This window comes from Mastomys coucha, unplaced genomic scaffold (genome assembly GCF_008632895.1).
Source record: "Mastomys coucha isolate ucsf_1 unplaced genomic scaffold, UCSF_Mcou_1 pScaffold13, whole genome shotgun sequence".
In the NCBI taxonomy this organism is placed as follows: domain Eukaryota; kingdom Metazoa; phylum Chordata; class Mammalia; order Rodentia; family Muridae; genus Mastomys; species Mastomys coucha.
In genome coordinates, this window is record NW_022196895.1 from 21565279 (window position 1) to 21576967 (window position 11689).

Consider the following 11689-nt stretch of genomic DNA (forward strand, 5'->3'; position numbering starts at 1 on the left):
TTGCTAGCAGAGATATCAACATTCATTTATTCTCTCTAGACAAACTAAACTGAGTTCATTTAAAAAGATATATATGACTTTTTTAAAAAAATAAATAAATAAAAAGGTATATGCTCAACACACACACATCTACCTATACCCTAAATCCTGCAATCTATATCAATTTATATGGCTATAGTGACTTAATGAACTAAGGACTTTGCATATGTGGTTAAGCTAGGTATTATGCGGTGAGGAAATGACCTAGGGTTACCTAGATAGGTGTACCTATAGTCTAAATGGTCTTTGTAAGAGTAAGAAGTCAGAGGACAGAACATTATGATGTTGGAAGCAGAAGCTAGAGAGGTGCACTTTGAAGATGGAGGGGAAACCACAAACCAAGGAATATATATGGTCACTAGAAGCTTGAAGGGGAGGGGGCAGGGAGGAAGGGAGGAGGAGGGGAGGAAAGGGGAGGCAAGGGAAGGGAGGAAGGAAGAAGAAATAGATTCTCTCTTCAGAACTTCGAAAAAGAACAAGCCCTGTCAAAACTTGGAATTAAGCTCAGTAAGATTGATTTCTAATTTCTGACCTCCACAATCTTTCGAGAAGACATATGTGTTGTCATACACTGCAAAGTTTGTAGTTATTTGCTACAGTGGCAATATGAAATGAATGTAGAAATTATAATTTATTAGTTTACTGTGAAAGGGATATTTCTCTCACAACCTTGAGAGAGCGAAAAAAATAAACTTACCTCAGAATATAAATAATCATTCATGAAAAGTGAAAAATTGCTTCAGTGGGTGTTATTAGCAAGCTATGTCATTAACATATACGAACACCTTATGCCTTTCTACAATGTCAGAATATGTTGAGTGTTAAAAGATTCACTAGTATTTATCCTTCCTTTGGAGTCATAACTATGACAATATTCCATTCCATTCTGATAACATCTGGCCATCGAATAACATTACACTTCAATCAATTACATATAGATGACAGAAAGTTAGAAATGAGTCTATAGAAACTGGGTAATACGAACAGTAAATGCAGAGTTGGCACCAGTCAGAGCCATTTCAGGTGGGTAGGTTCTGTGCTTAGAACACATCTCAAAGACACTGGCTGAGGAATCTGGATAACTTTGAAGCTGGTAGTGTTAGTGACAGGCTGACAATCTCCTAAACAGGAGCCATGACAAATACACTAAGTGGCAAAAGACCAAATGCCAAGTTGATGTGCCATGGTGTGATTGTCCCACATTCAGGTTTGTGGTTGCCTCATTTATTGGTTTGATGTGTTTTGTAAGCTTAAAGGTGGTATTTTTAATAAGCATGAATAATTCACTAATCAGTCTATGCTTTCCAGTGCTAGACAGATGGTGATTATTTATGAACGAGATGCCAGTTCATTCTGTCTTAAGTATTTGTACCTAGCATGGAGTAACTGGGGACAGAGCAGCTGCTCTAGACAAAATAGAATAACTCATGACAAGGAAGGTCCAGGAAGCTGCTGCTCTAGACAACACAGAGGAAGATTAAGAGTTTTTCCTCCTTTGGTAAATACTACTGTTCAATACTATTAGTGACTTTCTGGGCTTTCTTGAATACAGATAGGAAATGGTGACAAAGTAAAGAAGTTAATGTAAATGGCCTTTAAATGAAAGCCAGAAGAAAGAGGAAGAGGAAGATGTGAGTGGAAGCTATAAAGAATATTTCAAATGTCATTCTCATTTACATCTACTTAGTGTTTACTTGGCACTTAGTGTTTATCTTTCAGTGAAGTCCATGATAGGGAGTGTGGATTCTCCAGAGATAGATGATTTATACATTTAAGCCTTCACAGGATCCTAGCATAATCATCATCAGAGAGGCTTCACCCAGCTACTGATGGAAACAGATGTAGAGACTCACAACCCAACATCAGGCAGAGCTTGAAGAATCCTTCAGAAGAGGGAGGAAGGATTGTAGAAGTCAAAGGGGTCAAGGACACCACAAGAAAACCTTCAGAATCAACTAACCTGGACCCATAAGTTTTCACAGAGACTGAACCACTAACCATGGAACTTACATGGGGCTGAACTAGGCCCTCTGCATATATGTTACACTTGTACAGCTTGATCTTCACATGGGACTCCTAACAGCAGGAGTAGGGCTTGTCTCTGAGTCTGTTGCCTGCCTTTGGGTTCCTTTCTTCATACTGGGCTGCCTCATTTAGCCTCAGGAGGAAAGGATGCACCTAGTCCTACTACAACTTGATAATATGCCAGGGCTAGTTGATATCCATGGGAGGCCTGGGAAGGCCTGGGAGGGCAAACAGCTGTTGGAATATAAAGTTAATCAATTTTATTTAACTAATTAAAGTTAATTAATTAAAAGATTCTTCTGCATTAACTTTTTTTCTTAACGTTTGTTAATCCCAAGTATCCAACACCATAAGCAAGCTGCCCATCCATAGTACACTCAGCATTTTCATGAAACTACAATACTTCAACTCAAGCAGCCTGGAATTCAGACACAACAGGTTTCTGAAAGTCACTGAAAGAAAAACCTGCTTGCTTACAGTAAATCAGACATATTCAGAGCTGAGCTAATGCAAACTCAGTCTTCTAGGCCAAAGCCAACAGTCAGATTCCATCAGCAATTTTCAAAGCATGATCTCACATGAACATCACCATCCCCTGAAAACCTCCTAGAGATTTAAATGAGCTGAGTTTCCAGAGTTGGAAACTCTGTGGTTGAAACCAGCCTTTCATGCTTAACAAGCCCTTCAGGTAAATCTTATCCACCTCAAGTTTAAGAATAATTGATGTAGACAAAGTTTCACTCTCCCCATAGAGCAAGTTCATAGCCACGATGTTGGGAAAGCTTACTCTTGACCTGGTGCCTCAAATTTCCAACTGCTTCCTTTCTGCCTGAGTTCTATTAGACTATCACCACTTGAATAGTGTAACTGAAAATCACTTTTGCAGCTGAAATTAAGTATTTTATATTTAAATAACTGATTTTCATTAGAATTATTTATTTGGAAGTAGTTGGTTTTATCTGTGGTTTCTGAGGATATTTATAAAAACTAATCTATCAACAGAATGTGAAGTGCTTTACCTTAAATCTTGTTCTGCGTAATGACCAGTCAAAGAATATTTAAGATGACTGCATGGATTTTTTGGCTCAATCTTCAAAGATAGACATTTTTAGATATTAATATTTTATATGTTTGTACCTTAAAGTTGATTTTATGTAACCTTCAGAATTTGTAACTCCTAAAATCATCAAGATTTGCATACTCAAAATGGAGGCTATTTCTCATCCTCCTATAGCTTTGCTGAAAGATAGGTTGTTTGAAAATGGATGTGGCTTTGTGAACATTGATGATGTGAATACTGTAATATTTAAGAAAAGGAGATGAAAGAGTTTTGTTTTAGTGAAAATATATATTTGATTTCTGAAAAACCCAAACCAAAAGTTGTTTTTTTTTTTTTTTATGTGTTTTCTCTTAGATAACCAAGAAGAAAAGCACTCACCAGTGTTCATTGATGGGCCTGGATGGTTCATATCTGAGTGTAGCCAAACCACAAACCTACTGTCAGACCAAGGCAAGGCCTAAGTCAGCCAACCAGAACTCAGCTTCAGAATCCCTTACAGAATTAAGGAATAATTCTTTGAAACCAATGGCACTTCATCTTCCCAAAGAGGACTTAGAGAGGATGTCAACAGAAACCAGAACATGTACTTATGAATCTCCAGGGAGGAGACTGATAAATGCAGCCCCAATGGAGAAAGCTCTCCCAGAAGAGTTGAAGATAAAGGACTATCCAAGCCTTCCGCCTACTCCATCTAGTCAGTACTGTGGTCATAAATGCTCTGAAAGTGAAGCTTATGTTCATGAGAACAATCACCCTACAAACACAGCCCCTCAATGTTGTAAGGCACATCCAGAATCATGTAGTCATTGTAGGATGTCCTGGGCATCTCAAATGCATGATCGAGTGACACTGCAACCCAGAGAAATTGACTTTGAAAAGCAACTCTCAGAAGATCGAAGGCAACAGCTACTGCTTCAGAAAATGGAACTGGAAATTGAAAAGGAACGCCTTCAGCATCTCCTGGCCCAACAAGAGACAAAACTTCTCCTTAAACAGCAGCAGCTGCACCAATCCCGACTAGATTACAATTGGTGAGTCCTACTTGTTCTTTCAAGGACTGTCTGTAGGTTGAGAAATACAATTTCAAAAGCTAGTCTTTACAGACCACAGTTCATAGAGATTCTTCAGCATCTTGGCTTACTAGACTACAGATCATTTATGATTACAAGTAAATTCCTATGTTCTGCAGAAGATATGCATGCATGTATGTGCATGGGTGCCTGTGCCTATAAGCATGCATATGGAGACCAGACAAGGACATCAAGTGTCTTTATCTGTCATTCTCTACTTTACTTTTATAAGAGAGTCTTTACTAAATCAGAAAGTCACCATTTCAACTAGGCTGGCTGTCCATTGAGCTCCTGGTTCCACCAGTCTGTCCACCCTCAGAGATAGGGTTTCAAGGACATACCTATCTGGGGATTTGAACCCTCTCATGGTTACGCCGTAAGTTCTTTACCCATAGAGCTATCTCCCAAGTTGCAGTGGTAACTTTTGTTAGACTTCAAACCCTGTATTCTTTTCTACTTGATGTCACTATAGAGAGTTAGTTTTGAAGATAAATTGTTTAAGTTGGTTTAGTTGTCATCATCCTACATTCATATCTTTGTGCCATCACATAAAACAAATCATGAGAACCATTTAAATTTAAATTTAATTCTTACTAGCCCTAACATAGCTTGCCTTATAACTAGTTCTAGTAACCAGACCCACATTTATACTTTTTGTTTGTTTGTTTGTTTGTTTGCTTTTTTCGAGACAAGGTTTCTCTGTATAGCTCTGGCTGTCCTGGAACTCACTCTGTAGACCAGGCTGGCCTCGAACTCAGAAATCCGCCTGCCTCTGCCTCCCAAGTGCTGGGATTAAAGGCGTGCGCCACCACCGCCCAGCTATACTTTTTTTTTTCCTATTAAAAAATGACCTTTTTCTCAAGTAATCATGTTTTCATTGTGTATGTTTCATAGCATGTGGTAGTGTGTTACATGTGAGCAAAACATGTGCTGTGTTTTGATTATATTTGCTCTGTACTTTCCCTTTTATTTTTTTTTATTGGTGGTGGGGCTTAATCCCAGGACCTTATGCATGTTAGGTTAGTGTTCTGCCACTGAGATATATACCCTCACCCCTGATTGTTGGTCCCTTAACAATGATTTCCTTCGAGCAGTGTTTCAAAAGCTGGGTTGATATTTTGATGTTATGTAGTATCCAGTGTGGTTTTATATTCAGATGCAAAGAGTTTATGGTTTTATTTAAGAAAACTACTTGTAAGTCAGATATAAGTATGTTTAAATTCTAAAGTGTTGTATCTCTATCTTTAAAAGACAATGAGTTGCACATTTCCTAAGGAAATGCTTCTGTCTCCTTGCTGTTGACTTCTTGACCACCATCTTTCCTCTATACGTTCCTTTGGAAACACTTATCTCCTTAGAGTTACCTATCCATAATTATTTTTAAACTTTATTTTGAAGTAATTATAGTTTCATGGGTGAAACTATATTGGGTGGCTAAACACTATATAAACAGAACTTATGAATTAATATCAGTACTGATACTATGTTATTGAGTGTCTTGTTCATGGATATCACCACCACAATTTAAAAACACAATGACTGTCATGTCTAGGGAGCTTTTAAACATTTTTTTGTAACATTTTTTTGGCCCCACCCATGTTCTTCTCCATGGACATAAATATAAAACCTCTTGTTATGGTCCCCGAGATCTGATTCTGGGAGCTACTGCTGCTTTTATTTCAACTGTGATATTCTTATTCTTTCATCAAGTGTAGGACTCTCTTTACTGGCCTCTTAGTCTATCATTAACAATAATCTAGTGAGGTTTGTTTTCTTTCCTATTTTTGCTGATATTTTTTTTTTTACATAGATGAACAATTTTCCAAAGTACAATGTCTGCCTGGTTTTTATTTATGTCTTCTTTTCTTTTTAGAGGTTTTTCTGTCTTTCAGTTTCTTTCAGGGATATACAGACATTTTCTTTGAGGCATTTTTGTAATGTCTGCTCTGATGTTTGTTCTAACGAGAATTAGATATTTTTCCATCTTACTGTTGGCTTTTCTTTTTCCTAGGCATTTAGTTTATAGCCTGAGTCACTGGGCATTACTTAAATCTTCCTCTGTGGAATACCTTCTATAATACTGCTAAAGCAGGGGGGTTGCTTGCCTCAGGAGAGCCCATCGGAAGTGGAAGTCTGACCTCCACTCTGCCTTTGCTGGTGGGAGCAGGGCAAGTGAAGCCACCCATTGTGTGGCTGGCTAGAGCAGAACAATGAGAGTGAGTTTCCTGTCTAAAAGCTTCCTGCTGCTTTGACTAAATGTGAGAGGATTTTTTCTCCCCTCCTTGCTTATAAGGCATCTGTGTTACCACCAGTTTCCACGACTCTAAGTGTACAGACATGACAGAGTCCTTGGGACACAATTCTTCCTCAGAGCCCAGTCTATCTGCCCACCTTTCTTTCTTTCTTTGCTTCAAAGACAGCAAGCAGGTTCAGAAACATCATCGCTGGGTCGAACTGTTGGTTGCCTCTGTCCTCTGGAAGCTTGCTAGCATTTTCTGGTCCTATAAAAGTTACTCCTCAGGGAAGGGGCATTCATATAACTTCCAGCTCAAGAGCCTGTAGACCCTGTTTCTGATATGCATGCAGTTTTAAGCAATAGAAATTGACTTTCCAACTCTAGGGATCAATCATGCACAACAGCAATAGACTGTATGTTTTTGAAGACTTAGACAGCTCTGACCAACTACTCAAAAGAGGGCTTCTCACATTTTGTTTCTTAAACTCTAAAAATTAATCTGTTCTGGAAAACTTCAAAAATAGTTTGAACTCCATCCTGGGATCTTTATTCTAATTTTCTTTTTAAGTTGACTCTGTTTTCAGAATTACTGTCCTAAATTATGTGATTTAATAAATTGTATTGCACAGATGAATATCCCCTAGGTGATTGCTATACGCAAGCTTAGAAAACCCTCAGTGCTTTCCCATGGCATGTTTTCAGTCTTGTGATCAGGACTTATGAAGTAAATTTATATAAACCACAAAACAATGCCCAAGTATAGTAGCGCCCATCTTAAGACCTGGTTGTGCTGGTTTCTGGTACCTTGGGCATCTGATAAAGGTCGGTTTGGTTCTATGAATCTTGGCCCTCACAGTTCTACCATTTCACTTATTGTTTGGAGTTCTGACTAGAAAACAAAATTCTCTCAAGTCAAGAAGCTAGAAAGTTCAAGATACCCAGATAAACAATCACTTAAGACAATGGGATGGAGTCCTTTTGAGATACCTAGCCCAAATCTGTTTCTCCTGCCTCCACCCAAATAATGTGATTGTAGCTTTCAACACACCAGCTGAAGACATTTTCAACTAGAGGCAGTTCTCCTTCTACAACTTTTCTCCCGTGTAAATCATCTGCCTGATCATGGTTAGCTGGGACAGGCCAGAAGTCAGAGCCTTCATTTATCTGTCTAGTCAGTATCACAATTCATATTTCTAGGCTGAAAGTCAACCTATTCACTGGCCTATTTTTTAGATTTATGCAATTTTATCACTTAAGAGTTGTCTGAAAATCTTCCGAGTAGTGTAATGAACCAAAAATATCTGTCATGAATGAATCCTCCTAATACAATGCTTTTATTTTACTACACTTTATTCACATTTGTGAATTTCAAAAATGATAAATATTTCTTTCTATATTAGATGTTGCCCATCAACCTCATTTCCAAAGCTTTTTGTAATTTGCAGTCATCTCTATACCCATTTGCCCCCTTTTTTCCTAAGAAATATTTTTTCTGAAATTTTGTCTTACATCTCTTTCCTTATACCACTCATATTTCTTACTCAAGCCATACCTTCTCTGATTTAAATATTTTGCTTCCCTTTTCCAGTTATCTACAATTTATATATTCATTGCTACATAGTAAAAATTACACTACTTAGTTCTGGTTTCTTTCTTACCATCTAAATTATGGAAATTATACAAAAGAACACCATAGTATTTTTGTATTTTTGTGTAATACAGACTTATAACTCAGCTCAATTTTCATTGTTTTAGAAAATACTATTTCTGCCCATAACTATGTGGAAGGAATACTTAGATGAATAAACTCTGACCTATCTCAATGTGTTATGCACAGTCTCTCACAAAACTAATTTATATAGAATATGAACTGTTATATATCTTTACTGAATTTATAATTCAAGTGGTCAGATAACTCACTTCAATTACAATAATAAATTAATGCTACTTGAGTACATGACATTATTTATGGTGCTTAAGATACCTAGGAAATGTATTGGAAAGACAGTCTATAATTGAATACCAAATGAGTAGCATAAAGTTAAAGTAGTAAGTTTGGGGATGACCCCATTTTACAGAAATGAATTTTGGAAGCCATTAGCACTTACTTAAATTCTAATAATTGACTCTGCTGCCTTGAGATTACATAGTCTGTACTTTTAGGAAGTCTTGCTTTGTGAGTCCTTTCTAAGTTGATCAAAGAAGATTTATCCAAAATACTATTGATTGCAGTGTCAAGAACTACCATAAGTTCCTTTGGGAGTAAGAATGAAGTAGTGCAGGGCTATTTATAAATATCTGTCTTTGTCTCCAACATGTATAATATACAGACTACATAACTTAGGTATAAGAAAATGTACCCCTTTCACTATTACAAACTTATCACCTTGGGCAAGTTTTGTGCCTGGGCCTGCTCTACTTTCCTCTGTAAATACATATGATAAAGTAGTTAATTCCTGGATTGTGTATGAGGACCCGTACAATATTATGTATAAGACACATGCCACAGAGTTGCTGCTGCTGTCAACAGCAGCATCCTTTCTGCTCTTGTTGCAGAGGCTATTCTGACTGCTGCTTTTACTATTTTTCATACTCTTTTCTCATAATTGCCTGATATCACATTTTACCCCTGTGTTTACCTAACAACTTGCATGTCACTACAAAATAATTAAAAGTAAATTCCATTTCTTTGTTTGTCGCTATTGTAGTTAATTGCAATTAAAAAAATAGTCTTTCAACAGTGGGCAATACTATGTTCATGGTGTTTTTACTACATCATAGTTTGATTTTGTAGCTAATGAATATGCTTGTACATTTCTGAAAAGCTGAGGGAATGGATCTGAAATGTCACATATTTGGTATCAGGGATTGACTCATATACTCTAGATGGTTTTTGTACTGATGCTTTTCCCAGCTTTCCCTTCTCAGGACCTGTGAGTATGGTCTTACCTAATCCTAGTAGATGCCAGGGTTTCCATTGCTGTGATAAAACATCTTGAACAAAAGCAGTTGGGTAAGAAAGGATTTATTTCATCTTACATTTCCATGTTACAGTCTATCACTGAGGAAGGCCAGGGCAAAAATTAAGCGAGACAGTAACCTGGAAGGCAGAAACCAAAGCAGAAGGTGTGGAGAAACTCTGCTTTCTCTCTTTCTCCTCATGGTTTGCTTTAGCCTTCTTTCTTAAATATCCAGGATCACTAATACAGAGTGGCACTGCCCATAGAGAGATAGACCCTTCCATATCAATGAGTAAGAAAGTGTCCGCAGGCCAGTCATTTTCTCAAGGGAGGTTCCCGTTTCCCAAATGACTCTAGTTTATGTCAAATTGACAAAAGAGCCTAAGTAGGACACCTAGTTTACTTAATGACTGTGGCATAAGAAAGATATGGTCATTGATCTCCTAGCTTTTTGGAGTATCAGTATGAGAAGTCAGTTGCCTCATAAGTTTATGTTTTATAGGGTCAATAATACCTGAGAATTACAAAGGACTTTATTTATTTGACTTGAATGGCTTATACCTGAAGTGCTTCCTCAAAAGCCTGCATGTTGAAAGCTTGCTCACAAGCGCAATGTTATGAGATGAAGTTTAAGGGAAATGATTGAATCATGAGGGCACTGACATAATCAAGTAATTGAGTCAGTGGAATAATCCACTAATCCATGAATGAGTTGATGTTTTCCATTTCAACTCTTGATAAGTTATCATTTGTGGCATTACTATGGCATGTAGAAACTGCAAATAGACTTGTGGAGGAATAGCTCACCCATGTGTGCTTTTTTTTTTTCTTTTTTTGTTTTTTGGTTCTTTTGGTTTTCTCTTTGTTTTTTTGTTTTTGTTTTTGTTTTTGTTTTTCGAGACAGGGTTTCTCTGTGTAGCCCTGGCTGTCCTGGAACTCACTCTGTAGACCATGCTGGCCTTGAACTCAGAAACCTGCCTGCCTCTGCCTCCCAAGTGCTGGGACTAAAGGCATGTGCCACCACTGCCTGGCTCTGTGCTTTTGGTTGTTTTTTCCTGTCTCTCTGTGCTTCCAAGCTCACCTGAGGTAAGCAGCTTTCCTCTGCTATAGTCTTTTGCCTTACCTCAGGCCTACAGAAATAGAGCCAGCCTACTGTAAACTGAAACCCCAGAAGTCATGAGTCAAATAAATCCTTCCTCCATTAATTTGTTTGCTCAGGTGCTTTGTAACAGTCATGAAAATTGTGATGGTTAATGTTGACTGGTGATTTGACAGGATCCAGAAGCACATAAGACAAGCCTTCAGGCACGCCTCCTTGGTCAGGTTCCCTGATCACTGTTCCCTGAGCTTGGGTCGTAGATGACATAAAAAGGGGAATAGTAGCTGAAGTCCAGCACTCAGTGTGATGGACTATACTGTCAGACCGTGAGGGTTCTTTGTCTAATGTCTGATCACAGCAACTGGAAAAGTAACTAAGACAAATGGAATGAACACAAGGAGCAGAACAGTCAGCAGTGAACAAAGGAAAGTGCTCATCTTCTAGAATTGACATTTAAAGTGCCCCTAAAACCTTTATAATCCTGAATTTTTAATTATGTTCTAACTAGCTCGGTCTTCACACATACTTCTGTAAAGGAAATCCAAAGTCCTATAAATTGATGTACTTACTTAACATGTCATTAGGAAATGCATGTGATTAGTGTGTGTGTGTGTGTGTGTGTGTGTGTGTGTGCGCGCGCCTGTGTGCACTCACTGACACCCACCAGCCTATGCATTCGTGTTTAACAGCTGACTTGTAATAGAAAGCAATGTCTGGTTTCTATCATGAGGAGCATGGCTTGCAAGGATTGCTATTCAGCCCATCAGGTGCCTCGGGATTGGAAATCTTTGTTTTTGTTCTTGCTTTTGTTTTTGTTTTATATCAAACAATTTTTATTTTTTTACTTTTTTGTTTTTTTTCATTGAAACAGACTTTTTATTTAGACTCCTTAATGTCTTGAAGTAAACAGTTTCTCTCAGCAGTGATTTCTTCTCACCAACTCCATTCGAGTTACAATCTGCACATGCATGTGCTCCAAAATTGCAGTAACATCATACTTATATTGTGGAATGGAGGCATATAAAGGAGTGTAATGTGTGCCTGAATCCCTTTTATAAGTACATAGGATCAGGTATATATCTATAGTTCTTCATATCTTTTAGTATAATGGAAAAATATGCATAGTAGATGTTTTTTTAATTTTTTATTAGATATTTTCTTTATTTACATGTCATATGATATCTCCTTTCCTAGTTTCCC

General features: G+C 37.7%; 1 protein-coding gene across 3 annotated transcripts in view; it reads left to right on the forward strand.

Moving 5' to 3' along the window:
• Kiaa1328 (KIAA1328 ortholog) overlaps positions 1 to 11689 on the forward strand; it is a 290749-nt gene that overhangs the window by 156887 nt on the left and 122173 nt on the right. For all 3 annotated transcript variants that reach the window (XM_031365156.1, XM_031365157.1, XM_031365158.1), the window contains one exon: positions 3479 to 4155. In XM_031365156.1, coding sequence (XP_031221016.1) covers positions 3479 to 4155 — 677 coding nt within the window. The remainder of the gene's footprint in view (positions 1 to 3478; positions 4156 to 11689) is intronic.